Source organism: Dipodomys merriami, unplaced genomic scaffold (genome assembly GCF_024711535.1).
Source record: "Dipodomys merriami isolate MVZ:Mamm:240054 unplaced genomic scaffold, mDipMer1.0.p SCAF_70, whole genome shotgun sequence".
Lineage (NCBI taxonomy): Eukaryota > Metazoa > Chordata > Mammalia > Rodentia > Heteromyidae > Dipodomys > Dipodomys merriami.
In genome coordinates, this window is record NW_027206291.1 from 6,808,145 (window position 1) to 6,825,768 (window position 17,624).

The window sequence follows — 17,624 nt, forward strand, 5'->3', positions numbered from 1 at the left end:
CATAGACCAGGCCCTAGGCATGTTGCTGGTGGCTTTAGTCAGCAATATGCTGCTGCTGAAGCATGTGCTGCTCAGATGAGAGGTTAAATGTCTGCTGTTGATGCCCCCTGCCTCCCACCTTCCCTCCAGGACATCCTGGGTGGGCTCTTTTCTGGATAGGCCTCCGCAGAGACCTGTCCATACCCATCCACAATGCGGGCTCCCCATGGCCCTCCGTTTCTGTGGCATGCCTGTGACACACAGGGTGAAGGTCCTGCAGCGCATGCCCAGCTGCTGCTGATCTGCGAGCCTCTCAGAGTTCCCTTAGGGCCCACACAAGCTGTCATCTCTGGGAATAGGAATCCAGGGCTCACCTTGGGGCCTGGATGGGACCAGAGAGTCACTCTGCAGCCTAGAGAAAGTTCTGCAGATGCCGGGAAGCTGAGCCTTCCCTCCTGGGAGCAGGGTGACTTGGGCTAGGAGCAAGCAGGCAGCAGACAGCAGGCTTGCAAAAGGCCGGGGCTTGGCCGGGTCTGTGCAGGGCAGGCAAGGGGAGACCCCCGACAGGTTCCAGGAAACAGGGCTTGTGCACATTGACTTTTCCTAACCTTACAAAACCTCCTGTTTACAAAAGGTTCTGTCTGCTCCCAACGTTGGGGGAAGTTTTGTTCTAGAACTTTTAACCTTTGCTTTATCAAAGTTGCGCAAAATGCAAACTGTACTGGGACTTTTGGGAAACACAGGGCAGCTCCATCTGGATGGCCAGTTCTGTTAACTGAAAATCTGCTTGGTTTCCCTAACCGTGTGACTTGGGACATGGATGCAGTGTTGAGTTGCAGCAGGGCAGGGAAAGGAGAGGTGGTACCATGGGCCCTACTTGGAGGTGCAAGTCACTGGAGGAATTCCAGAAACTTCTGGGACAGCCTCATCCCAGAGACCTGGAGCTCCCTCTACCCCATCCCTAATCCACATGTGAGGGGTCACCGTCCTGCTCTGTGAGCAGGCACTTGATCTGTGCACACACCACGCAGTCCTTCTCAGGGTAAATCCGGGGGGTGGCGTGGGGACAGTGGCCTCCTGTTTCCATGACGCCCATTAGGAGTGCAGGCCTTCTTGGTAGGGACCTGGCTGTCCCAGAGTCAACTCAGAGGAACACCCCTACCACAATGCCTGTGTCACAGCAACCAGCACCCACATGCCACCCGACCAGCATTCGTGGGGTCTGGGGCCCCCGGCCACAGCAGGTGTTGAACCCTAGGTGTGTGCACCTAGAGCTCCAGACGCTGACTCTGGGTGGCTGAGCTCTGTGGCTGAGCGAGGGTGGGGAGGGAGGTCAGAGCTCAGGCCACACAGGAACAAAACTGTGACAGGCAGTTGGGCTCTGCTCTAGTGTGAGCCCAAGCCTCCCTCCCACAGAAACTGGGGTCTGCGGGGAGGGGGAGTAGGGACTGCACTTCCAAGGAAGAGTCTCGAGGAGGAGCAGCCTGGGGATGGGAGCTGCGGCTCCATGCCACCCTACAGCAACACTCAAGGACTCCAGCCATGGTGAGGGCAGCTGTTTACTGAGGCGACGGCATGGGTGATGGGGTCTGGGGCATGGGTGATGGGGTCTGGGGTATGGGTGATGGGGTCTGGGGCATGGGCAGCTCCCTGGCCCTCATGGACCTGTCGATCCACTTGAGGAAGGCAGTGACCTTGGTGTATACCCCATACTTCCCTTTCCTGGCGCACCCCTCCCCCCAGCTGACGATGCCCGTCACGAAGTAGGTGTCCTTAAACCGGGTGACATGCGGGCCCCCGCTGTCCCCCTGGCAGGCGTCCTCCAGCTTGGCATCGTAACCAGCGCAGAACATGTTCGGGGTGATGGAGAAGCTGCTGGACAGCTTGCAGGTGTTGCGGTCCACATAGGGCACCTCCAGCATCTTCAGCGTGGTGGACTGGCGGCCTTTCTCGTGCGTACGCCCGAACCCGCTCACGATGCCGGACTTCTGCGTCATCAGGGTGGCCTCGGCCCAGTCTTTCTGGGGCAGGCAGGCGGGGGCCACGTTCATGCGGAACACAATGGGCGTCTTCAGCCTGAGGACCGCGATGTCGAAGTCGTAGGTCTCCTTCACAAACTTGTTGTGCTTTACGATCACCTCCACCTCATGTACCGCCTCATTCCCCTCCTCCTGCTCCGTGTTCCGGTCCCCTGGGGCCAGAGACGGGGGCAGAGGTTAGCATCCTGGTACCAGCATGTGGATGTTGGACATGTGTGTGTGTTTGTGTGTGTGTGTGTGTGTGTGTGTGTGTTGGTCCTGGGACCTGGGTGCTGTCCCTGAGTGTTTTCTTGCTCAAGGCTGGCACTCTCCCACTTGAGTCACAACTCCACTTCTAGCTTTTTGGTGGTTAACTAGAGAAAAAGAGTCCCATGGATTTTCCTGCCCAGGCTGGCTTTGAACCATGATCCTCAGAGCTCAGTCTCTGAGGATGACAGGTGTGAGCCATTAGCACACAGCTACGTTGGCTACTTTGAAAGAAGTGGGTTTTTTTTTTTCCTCCCTAATACTAAATATAGCTGGGCACGGTAGCAGCTCTGGGACCCAGCACTTGAGAGTCAGACATAGGAGGATTAAGAATTTGAGGCCAATCTGACCTGACTCAAAAAAGAAAAGAAAAGTCATGCTTGGTGCCGGTGGCTCATGCCTGTAATCCTAGCTACTCAGGAGGCTGAGATCTGAGGATCGAGGTTCAAAGCCAGCCTAGGCAGGAAAGTCCGAGAGACTCTTATCTCTAATAAACCACTAGAAAACCGGAAGTGCACTGTGGCTCAAGCGGTAGAGTGCTTGCCTTGAGCTGAGGAGCGCAGGGACAGCATCCAAGTCCAGAGTTCAAGCCCCACAACCGACAAAAAAAAAAAAAAAAAGTCATGAAATCACATTTGAAAACTTGAAAAAAATGGGAAGCAGAAAATGAGGGAGGACTAACTTGGTCCCGATCTCCCAGCCAGGGCTCCTTCCTATTACATTTGGCCTTCAGGTCTTCCCAACTCAACCTCAGATGGTCCCTGAGCACATGGGACACTGGACCCCTCTAGCATGGGGGTCTCCTGGGAGTGGGGTCTTCTAGGATATAGAGTCTCCTAGGGCGTGGGGTTCTGGAGCATGGGGTCTCCTCATCTAGCCCCGGCTGCATAGACAGGCAGCCCCCAACCCCACCTGTTCTGATGGTGGAGGCTGCATCAGGATCAGTGGGCCCTGGGCTCGGGCGACACTCACCTACCCTCACCTTGAACCTCTTGGCCTGGTGGAGGCAGTGGGCGGCTGTCAGGATGTGGAACTGATTCAGGATGGTGCCGCCGCAGAACCCCTCGTTCTCTTCATTGATGAGGAGAGCCTGCACGAGCAACTATGTCTACAAACTGTGCAGGTGGCATGGGCCACAGAGCCACCCAGGCCACACAGAACAAGAGCTTATTTGAGGAGTCTCCATGCCTGCTGCCCCAGAGCTCGTCCCTACCCCAAGAGCTCCTAGCACTTTCCCTCAGGTTACAGGCCAAGAGACCCAAGACTCAGCCCCCATGCTCCCCCAGCAGACCCACACAGACGGATGAGGGTCAGGACCATTACCTGCCAGGGGCACTCGCCGGCCTCACAGTCCCGGCCACCCACGATCCGGCCCAGGTTCCTCCTGTCCTTCTCCGGGCTGGTGTTGTTGAGGTCAAGCAGGTTAGCTGGGTCCTCCGTGGGGAGCGAGTCGTACAGCGCTGTCCAGTTCAGGACATTGAAGATGTCCTCACTGTTGTTGGTGGCCTGGAGCACTGACCTCTTGCCACGGTGTCCCAGAGTAATTTTCCCACAGGGGTATAGCTCTGAGGGGACAGCAAAGCCAGACACAGCACGTGGCACCAGCCTGAATGGGCTGAGTGGGGCCTGGAGACTGGCGCGTCTGTGAGAGCGATGAGGGAGAGCCAAGGCCAGCGGGGGGAGGGGTGTAGGAGGGGGACAGCAGGACATGCAGGGCCTGAGAGTAAAGGGCAACAGTGCTGGGCCAAGCACAGGGGCTTCTCCTCCACTCCTGTCTGCTAGCAGCCATGATGTCTGCACCCACACGGGTCTGAGCACTGCTGGCCACGCTGTGGACACTCAGTGCCCTGGGAGTTGGCTGCCGAGACTGCGGCCTTGCGGCTGGCAATTTGCTAGTGTGGCTGATATTTGTATCCCTGGGCTTCCAAACCCTGAATTAAACTGTCCATGACTTAACAGAGCTTTCTGCACTGGAAAGCTATTTACCTGACTGTTTTCCTCCTTCCTTCCCTTCCTCCTTTCTTCCTTCCTCTTTTCTCCTTTTTCTTTTCTTTTCTTTTCTTTTTTTGGTCGGTCATGGGGCTTGAACTCTGGGCCTGGGCGCTGTCCCTCAGCTCTTCAGCTCAAGGCGAGTGCTCTACCACTTGAGCTACAGCACCACTTCCGGTTTTCTGGTGGTTTATTGGAGATAGGAGTCTCACGGTTTCTCCTGCCCGGGCTGGCTTTGAACCGCGATCCTCAGATCTCAGCCTCCTGAGAAGCTAGGATTACAGGCGTGAGCCACCAGTGCCCGGCTCTCCTTTTTCTTTTTTTCTTCCTTTCCTTTCTTTCTCTTCCTTCTCTCCAGGGCCTGAGGAAGGCCAGCCAAGCGCTCTGCCACTCAGGTACCCTGCACGCTCCTTATTTTGTTTACAAGCACTAGAGTTTATTTTAAATTGAGTGTTGAGTATTCCTAGAATTAAAATAATTTTCATACATATTAAGAAATGACTTTGGCTAAAATATTTCTTTTTTTTTTTTTGGGTCCGGTCGTGGGGCCTGAACTCTAGGCCTGGGTGCTGTCCCTCAGCTCTTCAGCTCAAGGCCAACGCTCTACCACTTGAGCCACAGTGCCACTTCCGGCTTTTTTCTTTATGTGGGGCTGAGGAATTGAACCCAGGGCCTCAGGCATGCAAGGCAAGCGCTCTACCACTGAGCCACCTTCCCAGCCCCTGGCTAAAATATTTCTGAGTGAGTTTTTTACATTTCATTGCAAGTGGACATTAAAACCTCCATTGTCTTTTTGCAGTGTTGCATAATTGAAGTGGTCCTTGAAGGGTGTTAACAGAGCCATTGTTTTCTGATCACTTATCTTCTAGAACAAATGTGTCTTGCTTGTTTTATGAGGCCAGATCTTACTATGTAGCCCAGGCTGGCCTTGAACACACGATCCTCCTGCTTCAGTATCCAAAAGGCTGGGGTTACAAGTACGCACTATTAGGATTTGCAAATAAATTGTCGCCAAGGAGAAGAATATGAGAGGGAGAGTGGTGCACCCCTCAGGCCACAGGACAGACTGTGCTCAGCTGAGGGCCCCAACTGGAGCCTGCCAGTGTGCTCAGAGGTCCAGGCTCTCTGAGATGTGGGCCTGAGACTGCATTTTAACTCCCCTGGGCACATTCTGGGTGGGGGTCAGGAACCAGCCAAGCACATCGAGAGGCAGATGAGGGTGCCACTGTGCCCTGCCCCATCTCTGTGCCCCCAACTCCATCCTCTATGCCCCACCCCTCTGTGCCCCACCCCCACCCCTGCCCCAGCCCCACCTTTGCCCCACCCCCACCTGTGGAGATGCAGGCCTTGCCGTTGTCCCCCAGGACGTACCCCTGGGCACAGGAGCACACCACCGAGTTCTGGGACTCTTGGCAGAACTGTTCGCAGTCCCCATTGTCCAGGCTGCAGAGCTTCCTCGTGACTGCAAGGCAGGGCACAAGCCACAGTGGGCGGGCGCCGCCATGGCCACCCACTGTCTGCACAGGAGCCAGCCCCGGCAGACATGCGCACGCAGGTGCAAGAGCAGCCCCGTCATGAGACTGGAGGAGGCCCGGCCTGGCCGTGAGACCGGAGGAGGCCCAGCCCGGCAGTCACGGTGTCCACACTTAGGGAGACCACCGCAGGCCACACGAGGCCTGGGTGCCAAGCCCACATGAGTGCTGCCCCCCTGGTGACCACCCACGGGCTAGCCTGTGTCTCCAGCTGGGTGTGTGGTAGCAGCAATGAGTGCAGGACCCCAGGGTCTCCAGCGCAGGCCCGGCCCCCTCCCACTCCCCTTGTGATCACACCTATCTACGGCCATGCTGAGCAGGGCTCTGCTCTCGTCTGCGTGGGAACTAACTACAGTGCAAAGATCAGCACTTATGGAGTTTTAACCAGCACCCATCTCTACCCCAGGTTCTGCTCTATGTGCGTCTGCATTAGCAGGTGTTGCTATCTATCACCCAATTAACGAGGTCTTAGGAGGGAGGAAGGTTAGGAGGCAGCAGAAAGGACTGCAAAGCCTTCATTTTAGGGACGACTGGCCTGGGAGTAGTGTGTGTGTGTGTGTGTGTGTGTGTGTGTGTGTGTGTGTGTGTGTGCACATCTTTGTAACAAAATTCCTCTCCTGCATCGACAACTGACTTAGGTTAGCCTTCCATGTTAGAACTGCCAAGGCAGTGGGCTCCAGTAACCTATTTTATTATTTAAAAAGCATTCATCATCAGGGCCAGGTCTGGTTGTTTACACCTGTAATCACAACTACTGGGGAGGCAGAACTTCTAGGTCATCCAGGGAAGGAAGTTAGTGAGACTCTTTCAAAAACCAAGTGAAGCCCGATGGCACACATTACAATCCAGCCACACGGGAAGCAGAGGTCGGGCAACTGCTGTCCCAGGGACACCCCAGGAAAAAAGCAAGACCAGAAAAGTAGCTGAAGCACAAAGGGCTGAGGTTTGAGGAGCGGAGTGCACACACCAAAGCATGGGGCCTGAGCACACACCCCAGCGAGGCCAGTACACCACCAGATTAGAGACAACGCTGATTTCCCAAGGTACAATGAACTATATCAGAAAGCTTTAACTGCATTGTTTTGAATATTCCTCAGTAAGGCTTGCATGGACAAATATAAACAAGAGAGGCTGATTTAGAGCCTTAGGACCAACTATGAGGAGCATGCAGCAGCTGTGGGAAACAGGGTTCACATGCACACATGTGCACGTGCACATGCACATACATGCCACATCACCAGGATGCTGGGATCTGAGCCACAGAGAAGCCGAGCCCTCTGTGCTCAGGTCACACCCACCTAGGCTGGAGATGCAGGGCTGGTGTGTGGGCAGAAGATCTGTTAGAAACACAGCCAGGCACCGGTGGCTCACGCCTGTAATCCTAGCTACTCAGGAGGCTGAGATCTGAGGATCGTGGTTCAAAGCCAGCGCGGGCAATGAAAGTCCGTGAGACTCTTGTCTTCAATAAACCACTAGAAAACCAGAAGTGGCACTGTGGCTCAAGCAGTAGAGCACTCGCCTTGAGCTGAAGAGCTGAAGGATAGCGCCCAGGCCCAGAGTTCAAGCCCCACAACCGACCAAAAAAAAAAAAAAAAAGAAAAAAGAAAAAAAAAGAAACACTACAGTTGTCTCACAAGGGATTTCAGGGCTGCTTTCTTGTCCCTTCCCCCCATGGCTGTGTCCCCCGTGGCCGTGTCCCTGTGGCTGTCTCCTGTGACTGTGTCCATCTGTAGCTCTGCCCCCTGTGGCTGTGTTCCCTGTGGCTCTGTCCCCCATAGCTGTGTCCCCTATGGCTGTATCCCCCATGGCTGTGTCCCCTGTGGCTGTGTCCTGTGTCCCCTTGGCTGTATCCCCCATGGCTGTGTCCCCTGTGGCTGTGTCCTGTGTCCCCTTGGCTGTGTCCCCCCATGGCTGTGTCTACCCGCAGAAGGACTCACAGAACTCGCAGTTTTTGCCCTCGTAGCCTTCCTCGCAGGTACACGTGTATTCCCCCACACCGTCTCGACAGGAGCCCCGGTTCTGGCAAGGACTGCTCTCACACTGGTCGCCATCTGCAACAAGGGTTGGAAACCGAGTCAGCAGGCAGTACCCCCCTCTTCCCAGGAGGGAGGTGCTGCCTTGGCCTCTGCCTCTCTGCCTCCTCTGCAGCTGAGCTGCTTCCCATCCTGTGGGAGCAGATCCTGCCTGGACTCAGCTCTCCCGGCCCACGGAAGCTGCATGTGACACCCTGGACTGCCAGGATCCTGAGATGCTTTAGTGTGCATGGCATCGGAGGGGGGCCTGAGGGGCCACAGGGGCCTCCGGGTAGAGGGGACGGGTGGAGTGTGACACTCGTTTCTGGGCCAGGGGTTGGTGGAGGTGTTAGGGCTCCTGTTGTCAAGGACTCGGGGTGTACTGAGAGTCCAAAGATGTCACTCAGGCCTTACTCGGGCTCCACATCTTCCGGACTATGTGGATCACATTGCTCAGAGCACCAAGGCGCACATCAATAAGTCTCAGTGCTGTCCCTTGCACAGGACACTGGGGCATGACCTCGCCTGCCCAAGTTTCAGACTCAGGTTTTGCTTCTGTGTCATACAGTTATATCAAAATGGCCACAGTGCCTGGCATTCTCGGACAGGAAGGATCTGACTTAGATTTCTGTCTTAGCTGACCTGGTGCTCCCCTCTGGTGTCCAAGGCCAGTGGACCATCAGAGCATGGGATGGGGGAGATTCTGAACAACACAGCAAGACCCTATCTTTAAAATGAAAAACAATCTTTGAGAAAGTAACAAAACTAGAATTAAGATAAAATGAGCCGAGTGCTGGTGGCTCATGCCTGTAATCCTAGCTACTCAGGAGGCTGAGATCTGATTATCAGGGTTCAAAGCCAGCTTAGGCAGGAAACTTCTTGAGACTCTTATCTCCAATAAACCACTAGAAAACTGGAAGTGGTGCTCAAGTGGTAAAGTGCTCGCCTTGAGCTGAAGAGCACAGAGAAACCGCCCAGGCCCAGAGTTCAAGCCCCACGACTGACAAAAAAAAAAAAAGATAAAATGACTAGAAAACTATTTAACAATGATGGACATGCCCAGAAGGGACACACGTGAAATGAGCAAGATGTAAATAGGAGCAGGAAGGAAATTCAAGGAGTGTTTAAGAATCAAATTTATCCTAATTTAAATGTCCAATAAACCCCCTTCACTTAAGATAAAAATAGAAAGTATCTCACCTACATATTTGTTCCAGAATTCATTCTAAAAGAAAGAATAGTTAAGAATTAATGAGGGAAACAGAGCTTTCCCCACCCTGCAGCCGCCCTGTTGTGCCTGGATGGAGAATGGACGGGACAGCTGTGGGATCTGTGGCTGTGCCCTCATGGCTTCGGTGCACACCATCTTTGAGCTGCACCATCTTTGTCAGATATCAAAAATGTGCTAACGCCGGGCGCTGGTGGCTCACGCCTGTAATCCTAGCTACTCAGGAGGCTGAGATCTGAGGATCGCGGTTCAAATCCAGCCCGGGCAGGAGAAACCGTGAGACTCCTATCTCCAATAAACCACCAGAAAACCGGAAGTGGCGCTGTAGCTCAAGTGGTAGAGCGCTCGCCTTGAGCTGAAGAGCTGAGGGACAGCGCCCAGGCCCAGAGTTCAAGCCCCACGACCGACAAAAAAAAAAAAAAAATGTGCTAGCTCGGAGTGACACCCTGCTGATTGGTGAGTGGTTTTTAGTGACCATACTTGGTCTTAAAATTAAGAAGAGGGTCACATGCTTGCCAATCAGAAAGATACCCATTGCAATTAGCTTAAAACAGGCCATCAACAGTCTATACTACATGAAAAATATTCATCTCTTTTTTCTTTTATGGCCTATAGTTGGCCCTTCCAGATCTATCTGTAAACTCAGAATGTGACCTTAGAAATAGGGCTTGGGACTGGAAACTCAGGACCTGAAGATAAGACCTGTGTGGATATAATTAAGGGAAGGCACCAGATGAGATTCTGCTGGATTATTGTAGGCCCTAAATTAATGAGAGTGTTCTTCCAAGAGATGGAAAGTGGGACCTGAGGCACCTGGGAGAGGAAGGCCACGTGATGGAAGGGAGGCAGGGAAGGGAGGCATGCATCTAGAGGACCACGGCCGAGGGACCCCTTCAGCAGGATCCCATACTGCCAACGCCTTGATTCTAAGTTTGTTTTCTCCAAAGTTGGCAGGATCAATCCCTCTGGTATGAAGCACCCAGCTCTTGGTACTTTGTTATGGAAGCCTTAGAAATAAATGGACAGGCTTTAATTTGTTTTCAGCTCAAGAATTATCATGGAGTAAAGCCATTCTTTGGTGTACAAATCTATGGATTTCAATGCAACTGTTGAGTGAGGAAAACACCACCACATGGGGTACAGCACAGGCCCTGCCCATCCCTTCCCCACTCCACTCCTACCACCTGCCCTCCTACTACTTCAGGTACAGCACAGGCCCCGCCCAGCCCCCCCCCCACTTGCCCTCAGGATACAGCACAGGCCCACCTAGTGGCACAACTCCCCCCTCCCCTCGTTCCCCCCTCCCCCACGTCAGGAAAGAGATGGGAGTCAGGTGATATCTTTATTATAAAAAACTCGGAGTGGGGAGCTCACCCCTGCCTTCCTGTCCTGGAAGCCATATTCCCCACAACCCTCACACTGCTCTTCAGCTCTCTGATCGCTCAGGTTGCTGGCTCTGTTCTCAAGGGGCTGCTTGTCACTTCTACTAACAGGCATCCACCAGAGGCCCTTCCTCTCTGAATTAGCTTGGTGTTTATATTTTTCTTTGGAGGTGTAAATTTTCTTTATTCTGAATCCTTTTTGATATGTGAATGAAACATATTTTCTTAGTATGTAATTTACATTTTCACTCTTTTGACAGTTTTTCCTTTCAAAGGTCAGAAGTTTTAGTTTTTGCAAACTCCAGTTGGTCAATTTTTTTTCTTTCTTTTTCTTTTTTTTTCTTTTTTGGGTCCGGTCATGGGGCCTGAATTCTGGGCCTGGGCGCTGTCCCTCAGCTCTTCAGCTCAAGGCTAGTGCTCTACCACTTGAGCCACAGCACCACTTCCGGATTTTTTTCTGCTTATGTGTGCTTAGGAATTGAACCCAGGGCCTCATGCATGCAAGACAAGCGCTCTACCACGGAGCCACTTTTCCAGCCCATTTTTTTCTTTTCTATGCACATATGCATATGTATTTCTATGTATATGTGTATGCCTATGTGTTTCTATGTATGCATGTATGCATATATATTTCTGTGTATGCATGCCTGTGTATATGTGTTTGACAGTACTGAGGTCCAATCCAGGATTGTGTTGTTTTGCATAGCTGTGTGATTCGTGTCAGGCTCACCTTCCTGGGATGTAAAGGTATCGTTGTGTCAACACTGCTATGGTCTCAGTGTCCCTGAGCATCACGTGCTGAAAGGAATCTCTAGTGAGATATTTCTAAGAGCTGAGGCCTCTAGGAAGTTATTAGGTGATGAAGATTCTGTCCTCGGGGTGGAGATGAATCCTTTTGTCCTTCCTTCTTCTGCAACAGGAGCCATCGGAAGAAGAGACGGGGCCCTCATTGGACATTGAACCCATCTGTGCCTGGGCCCTGACTTCTGTTCCTACCCTTCATTGGCATTTATGCTACCTCTCCCTACCTGGGTGTTGTATTCCAGCAACACGAAGGCCTGAGAGGTAATTCTTTGTCCATTGAGTAGGTTTTGTAGCTTGGTCACCGGTCAACTGGCGTGTCCGTGGGATGTCTGTGGGAGGGGTCACAGGTCAGCTGGTGTGTCCATAGGGTGTCCGTGGGGGGTCATAGGAGAGCTAGTGTGTCTGTGGGGGCATCTGTGGGGGTCACAGATTAGCTGGTGTGTCCTTGGAGTTCAGTGACCTTTATTCCTAGCGTGCCCCAGTGGTGCTGCACACATCTGGCAGGTTTTGTAGCTGCATTGTGCCGGGGTCAGTGTGGCTGTGCCTTCCCCATCCAGCTGGATCTGGGTCCTGCCTCAGTAATCTCTCTCTGGAGAAACCATTCTTAGAAGATAATCCACAAAAAATACATGTGTGTCTTCATAGCAGCAATATTTTAAAATAACTTACATGCTTAAAACATGAGAAGAATAAACAGATTCATTGCACAAAATAAGTTTACCTCTCTAACAGTCCAGGTACGGTAACCTTGTACGAGTAAGAAGAGGAAGAAATGATCCCATGGGAAAAGTGAAATGTGAACTTGAATTGGCATTAATTACTTTTGCTACTTTTTCTTCTTTTTTTTTTTCTTTTGCCAGTCATGGGACCTGAACTCTGGGCCTGGGCGCTGTCCCTCAGCTCTTCAGCTCAAGGCTAGCGTTCTACCACTTGAGCAACAGTGCCACTTCTGGCTTTTTCTGTTTATGTGGTGCTGAGGAATCGAACCCAGGGCCTCATGCATGCAAGGCGAGCACTCTACCACTGAGCTACCTTCCCAGCCCTACTTTTTCTTCTTTTGGCAGTGCTAGGGCTCAGCGCCAGGGCTTTGCATGTGCTGAGCACACGCACACCGGTATTACACAAATACTTAAAATGAAAGTCATTCCTGAAGTTGTGGATTTTCTTATTCCATATAAATCATTCATTTGGCAATATAGTAAAAATAATTCTTTTTCCTTTCTTTCCTTGGGTGCCTGCAGTGAGCTGCACTGGGCAGATGGATCCCCTTGCAAACCGTGATCTTCTGCAGAAATGTAATGATAACCAGGTCACGTGATGTGATCACTCATCGCCTTGTAGAACAAGGTGCCGTGTCTGTGTAACAGACTCCTGCTTCCCTCTGGCTCTCCACATGGAGGAAGCAGAGTGCCTTCCTCTGTGTCAGGACCTCTTGAAGTGCACAGGCCTGGTTGAGGCTGTGCTCCAGTTGGCCTGGGATGGGCAGGTGACATCAGGTGGGGAGGTGGTAGCATTTTCCTCTGTGATGTCAGCACCAGCATCACCCATGCCTTGTTTTTTGGAAAGTGCCTGTGTTCAGGTCAACCATGTGCTTCCTTCTTCATGATAATTGCTCCAAGTGCTGTGAGACTCGGTGCAGAGTCTGCCCAATATGGCTCTGAGATCCCTGCAGAGTGTCCCCCTAGCTCTGAGGCCGTGGCAAGTCCCACAAAGGGCTCTGGTGAGTCACTTGCAGGACACGGTGAAGCTGCAGAGGAGCCAGGAAGCAGAACTCCAAACCTCTTACCACAAGGCTCCTGGTAGGCGGATTTCTGGATCATTTCCAGGTGTTCTCAAGTTCTTCTACCACATTGAATCCTCCACAAATGCTGGGGGAGTCGCCTCCCAGGTCGGCCTTCTGGAGGCTGTTCCTTGATTCGCCTCCCCCTGACCTAGTCCTTCCCTGGCTTCCATGGGATCATAGTAACTGGGCTGTGCAGAACTCACCGCTGTGAAGCCGGGGTGGTGACTCCAATCAATTCCCTCACTCCAGAACTGGCATCCGATTTCTCAAGCCCTGTCAGTGTCATGAACACCAGTATCTTACAGTAAAATCCTCGAACAGTCCTCCTGCTTTAGTGCCAGGTTTTTCTTACAGGTGCTCAGAGGCTGGGGACAATGTCTAACATGGTAATCAGTGTCTCACAATCACAGTCCATCCAAGAAATGTCTTATAGATGGGGTCTTGCTGTGGATGATACATGTCTTCTATAGATCTTCCCCTGAAAAGGTTTTTCAATGAAGTCTAGTAGTTTCAATGACTGTGGCATTTTAACATCCTTGAGGCTCTAGTGAGGATGGAACAACAGAGAGCAAGGCTCTGCTTGATTCCCAGTGCTCCCCAGCCTTTTCCAGGGGGCAGATTGCACCCCCAGGGGCAGCCTGCTGCTTGATCCAAACCATTTCTCTCGTTTATGATTCCATGAGCTGGTCCTGGCTGGCAACCTGACCCCCTTGGACCCAGGGATTCAGATAGTGACCCCACACCTCCCTTGGACCACTTTCTGGCTCATGCCCAGGTTGAACCGGAAGGCAGAGGATCAGACAGGCAGGGCAGAGCAGTTGGACAGGCTATGCCCTCCCACACCCAGCAGCCACTGCCTGGGGGGCCACCCCACGTGAGAAGGGCCGCAAGCCGAGGGGTCTCTTCAGGAACTCCCCACTACTAGACAAAGCCCATCCCCAACAGCTCCACTGTATGTGGCTCTTATTCAGTGCTTGTCTATGGCCTTGAGGCATACTTTTGCTTTTCCATAAATCACTCTTTACCATTTTCCTACTCTTTGTGGGTATTTTCTTCTGCACTGAGACCAGCACCCTACTTGCAATGGGGCCCAAGAACTGACTAGCACTTGGAGCACACTTACCCCGTGCAGAATGTCTCTGGTGACAGAACACCTTCATGTGCTCCGTACTGCTGCCTGGCCCCTGCCTGGTCCCACCCAGCTGGTGGCACTGATTCTGCAGGTTCTAGAAACCTTAGGAGACAGGACTCAGCTGGGAGAAGCCATGTTCCTACCCCCTTCCTGTATGCCCCTTCTTCCGATCTGCTTTGGGGGTACGTATCCCTGCCCACTTCCTGTGTACCCTTCCTTCCTGTCTACCTTGGGGGTGTGTATCCTTGACCACTTCCTGTGTGCCCCTCCTTCCTGTCTGCTTTGGGAGTGTGTATCCTTTCCTCCTTCCTGTGTGCCCTCCTTCCTGTCTGCAATGAGATGAACAGCTCTCCTCACCACAGCCCCTCCTACCCCTACACCTCAGCACCTCAGCCTGTGACTTTGGCAAAACCCTTTACGTGGTCTCCTCTAGTCCCTGGTCCACTACTCAAAAGCAACTAACACAGTTTTGATGGCCACATGGTCACCGGCTTTCCAGGCAATCTTGAGCAAGTGGTTTCAGGATGCATTTTTGGAGCAAACCAGAAAGGGGTGTGTCCACAGAAACTGAGCAGGGTGAGCCTCCCCCGCAGCCTGGGGAGGTGACTGGGGACTGCATCATTTCCATCTCAGTCGTAGTTCAGTTACGTGTGCAGAGCCTGATTATGCTGCCTTCCTAGCTCATTTTTACCACTTCTGCCTCAGCTGAGTGCCTGTAGGCTTCCCAGGCCAAAGGTGAGGAGAGCCAGGCCTATCTCCATTTCTGGTTGGCTCTAGAGGCTGTGCTTCCTCTGGAGATGGAGGATGAGGTAGGTGTAAGGCCCAGCCCCATCAGGCCCTCCTGTAAGCCACAGTCATCAGGCGTCCATGTGTTCTGTCTCCTGCCTGTCCCTCACACTGGCCCGGGGGCCCTGGGTGCCCACTGGAGTGTCCAAGTGTGGGCTGCCAGGGAGCATTAACCAAGTCCTGAGTTGTTTTAATTAATGTCTGTCCTTAAGTGGATTCGGCCCTACTTACAGAGTTCCCATCTTCCTCCAGTGATTTGGCTCACCTCTCCCACCACCCTGTTTCCTGCGCGTGAGTCCAGCTGTTAGGGAGCCCGGAATGAACACCCTGACATGCCACACAGGTCCACAGGTGGTGGCCACACTGGTCCTGGCGTTGCCTTACCGTCTTGTCCGTGTCCTCGAAGACCTCCCGGGCCTCCTCGTAGGAGCATGTCTCCTCCACACATTCCCTCTCCAGGTTGCCTTTCTTCAACTCTTCAAAAAGGGAGTATGCCCTGCGAGTCCTCACCAGGACATTGTTGGCCCATTCCCGGTTAATGAACACTAGAAGACGGGGCAGGAGATGGTGAGTGTCTGGACAGGGCTGGCCTCCCCCTGGGCCTCCTCGCTTCACTGTTATACTGATGTAGGATAGCCCGGGAGATGGGGAGATTCATTTTATTAATTTAAGTAATTAATTCTAATGAGTATTGAAAAGGTTGGACCCAGGAAGCAAAAACTAAACAAGAACACAAGCACCCAGGGCGTCCTTCCTGCTGCCCCCTTTTGGTGCCGAGTAATGAGAGTGCCCCCACTCCTGCCATCTCCCCCAAGATGATACACAGCAAGCGCTCCTGCTAATGGAGAGCTCTTGCGGCTTCCTGTGCCACTGTACACCTAGGCCACACCCCCATGTCTTAGGACAGTGGGCAGCACCCACAGCAGCCACCCAGAGTCCCTTGTCTGAGGAGAGGGGGGTCACACGACATGGCCACATGAATTTCCCAGCTCAGAAAGTATGGAGACCACGGATAGGAGACCACAGACCAGAGAACATGGATAGGAGACCATAGATAAGAGGCCACGGATAAGAGGCCACAGATAGGAGACCACAGATTGGAGACCACAGATCAGATACCATGGATAGGAGACCACAGATAGAAGCAACACTTCCATGTGGGAATCAGGAAATGCCTTCCAGCACCCCCAGAATTTTTCCCTCCCTTATTTTGTTGCAATAAAACAAACCCTTGCTAAAACCTCATGTGCGAGGCTGTTCTTGCTGAAGGACACCTGGAAGTAGTTTTCAGGTGTGGATTTCAACCACCTGTGATTCCCATGGGAACTGAGAGGCCAGAGGAAGCCCCTCCCCCGCCCTGCATTTGGTGTCAACAGGGAACCCAGGGGCTCTGGTTGTCCTACAGACCTAGCTCCTAGGCCAGGCAAAGCAGTGCTCACTAAATAAACACTTGTTGGATGAATGAAGGGGGAAGGGCTGGACATCCCACCTGGCCTCTGGGCTCCACCTCTGGCCCAAATGCAGGCTCTATGAGTAGCCCTGCTCCTGAGTCAGTCAATCCTCAGCCAGTCACAGATCCAGCATGGCTGGTAGCCACAGCTCAGATCGCAGAGAAAACAAGACTTGCTAAGTATGTGGAACACTTGCCTAAGACATTAATGAGACTCCAGCCCTCATTCAGTCTCTAGTGACCCAGTGTACACCGTGCATCTTGTTTAGTTGTTCCTTTGTTTTCTAATCATGGACACTCTTCTGTGACTCTGGTCTTGTTGGTGATTATACAGACAGCCTGATGTCTGGTCCTGATGCCCGTCTATCTGTCTTGACTTGCCCCGTCTGTCTGTCCATGTAGACAGTCGTCCCTGCCTGCCCCAGTGGACAGCCCCATACCCGTCTGTCTGGCCTTGCTCAATGTAGCTGCCCACAGGTGTCTGCCAAGCCTGCAGCGCCTGTCTCTGCCGGCCATACCATCTCCTCTCCACCTCCACGTTCTTGTCACGGTCCCAGGCTTTCTCCCCGTCCCTCTGTCCCTTGCTCATGCTCTGTCTGTTTCATCCTCCCTCTCCTCTCTCCCTTTCTCTTATTGTGCCCTGTTCTGTCCATCTGGCTGCCCCACACAGGGCCCACCGCTGGCCCTGACTGCACCTGGGCAGGACAGCCAGCCCTGAACACATGCTCACACCATCTGCACTAGCCCACAGCCCACCTCACCCCCCCCATAGCCCTTACCCCTCCCCCTGCCCTGGGACCCGGCACTCACGGCTTCTGGAGAGCCCCAGGAGGCTGGCCAGCATGGAGCAGAGCAGGACGAGGCGCAGGCCCGCCATGGTGTGGCGAAGCACAGTGAGTGACCTGTCCCTGCTGTGATGGGAGGGTCAGGGGCAAGGGTCATCACCCTGGGCCCCAAATGGCCATTGTCCTGCTTATCTTGTCCTCCTGATTGGAGCCCATGCTCACTGTAGGGCAGGGCAGGGACTGTGGTCACTCCAGACAGCGTGGGTGGCTGTTGTCAGAAGCTGCACCCAGCTGGCCTGCTGTGGGCATGTGCAGTCTGTTCTGAGAGGCCAGACATGCCCTTTCCTGCTCTTTCTGTTGTTGTCCCTTGCTTATGCCTTTGCTCACCCTTACAACTGTAGTGGGAATGTCACCCCCACTTCTGCCTAAGAACAGAAGCAGTGTGGAGAAAAGTGAGGCATGGTCTGGACCAGCACC

General features: G+C 53.1%; 1 protein-coding gene across 2 annotated transcripts; it reads right to left on the reverse strand.

Annotated features, from left to right (window-relative positions):
* Positions 1-1,520: 1,520 nt before the first annotated feature.
* On the reverse strand, positions 1,521-17,291 carry LOC138817636 (coagulation factor X-like). 2 transcript variants are annotated; one of them, XM_070008121.1, is made up of 8 exons: positions 17,173-17,291; positions 15,297-15,457; positions 8,998-9,022; positions 7,723-7,836; positions 5,584-5,715; positions 3,588-3,829; positions 3,237-3,354; positions 1,521-2,170 (listed from the first exon to the last, which is right to left on the reverse strand). In XM_070008121.1, the coding sequence occupies exons 1-8, from the start codon at positions 17,237-17,239 to the stop codon at positions 1,539-1,541; spliced, it is 1,491 nt and encodes a 496-aa protein (XP_069864222.1). In that variant the 5' UTR covers positions 17,240-17,291; the 3' UTR covers positions 1,521-1,538. The 2 variants fall into 2 exon arrangements, with proteins under 2 accessions (XP_069864222.1, XP_069864223.1); XM_070008122.1 differs by lacking the exon at positions 17,173-17,291 and having other exon boundaries at positions 5,625-5,715; positions 15,297-15,362.
* Between the last annotated feature and the right edge of the window lie 333 nt (positions 17,292-17,624).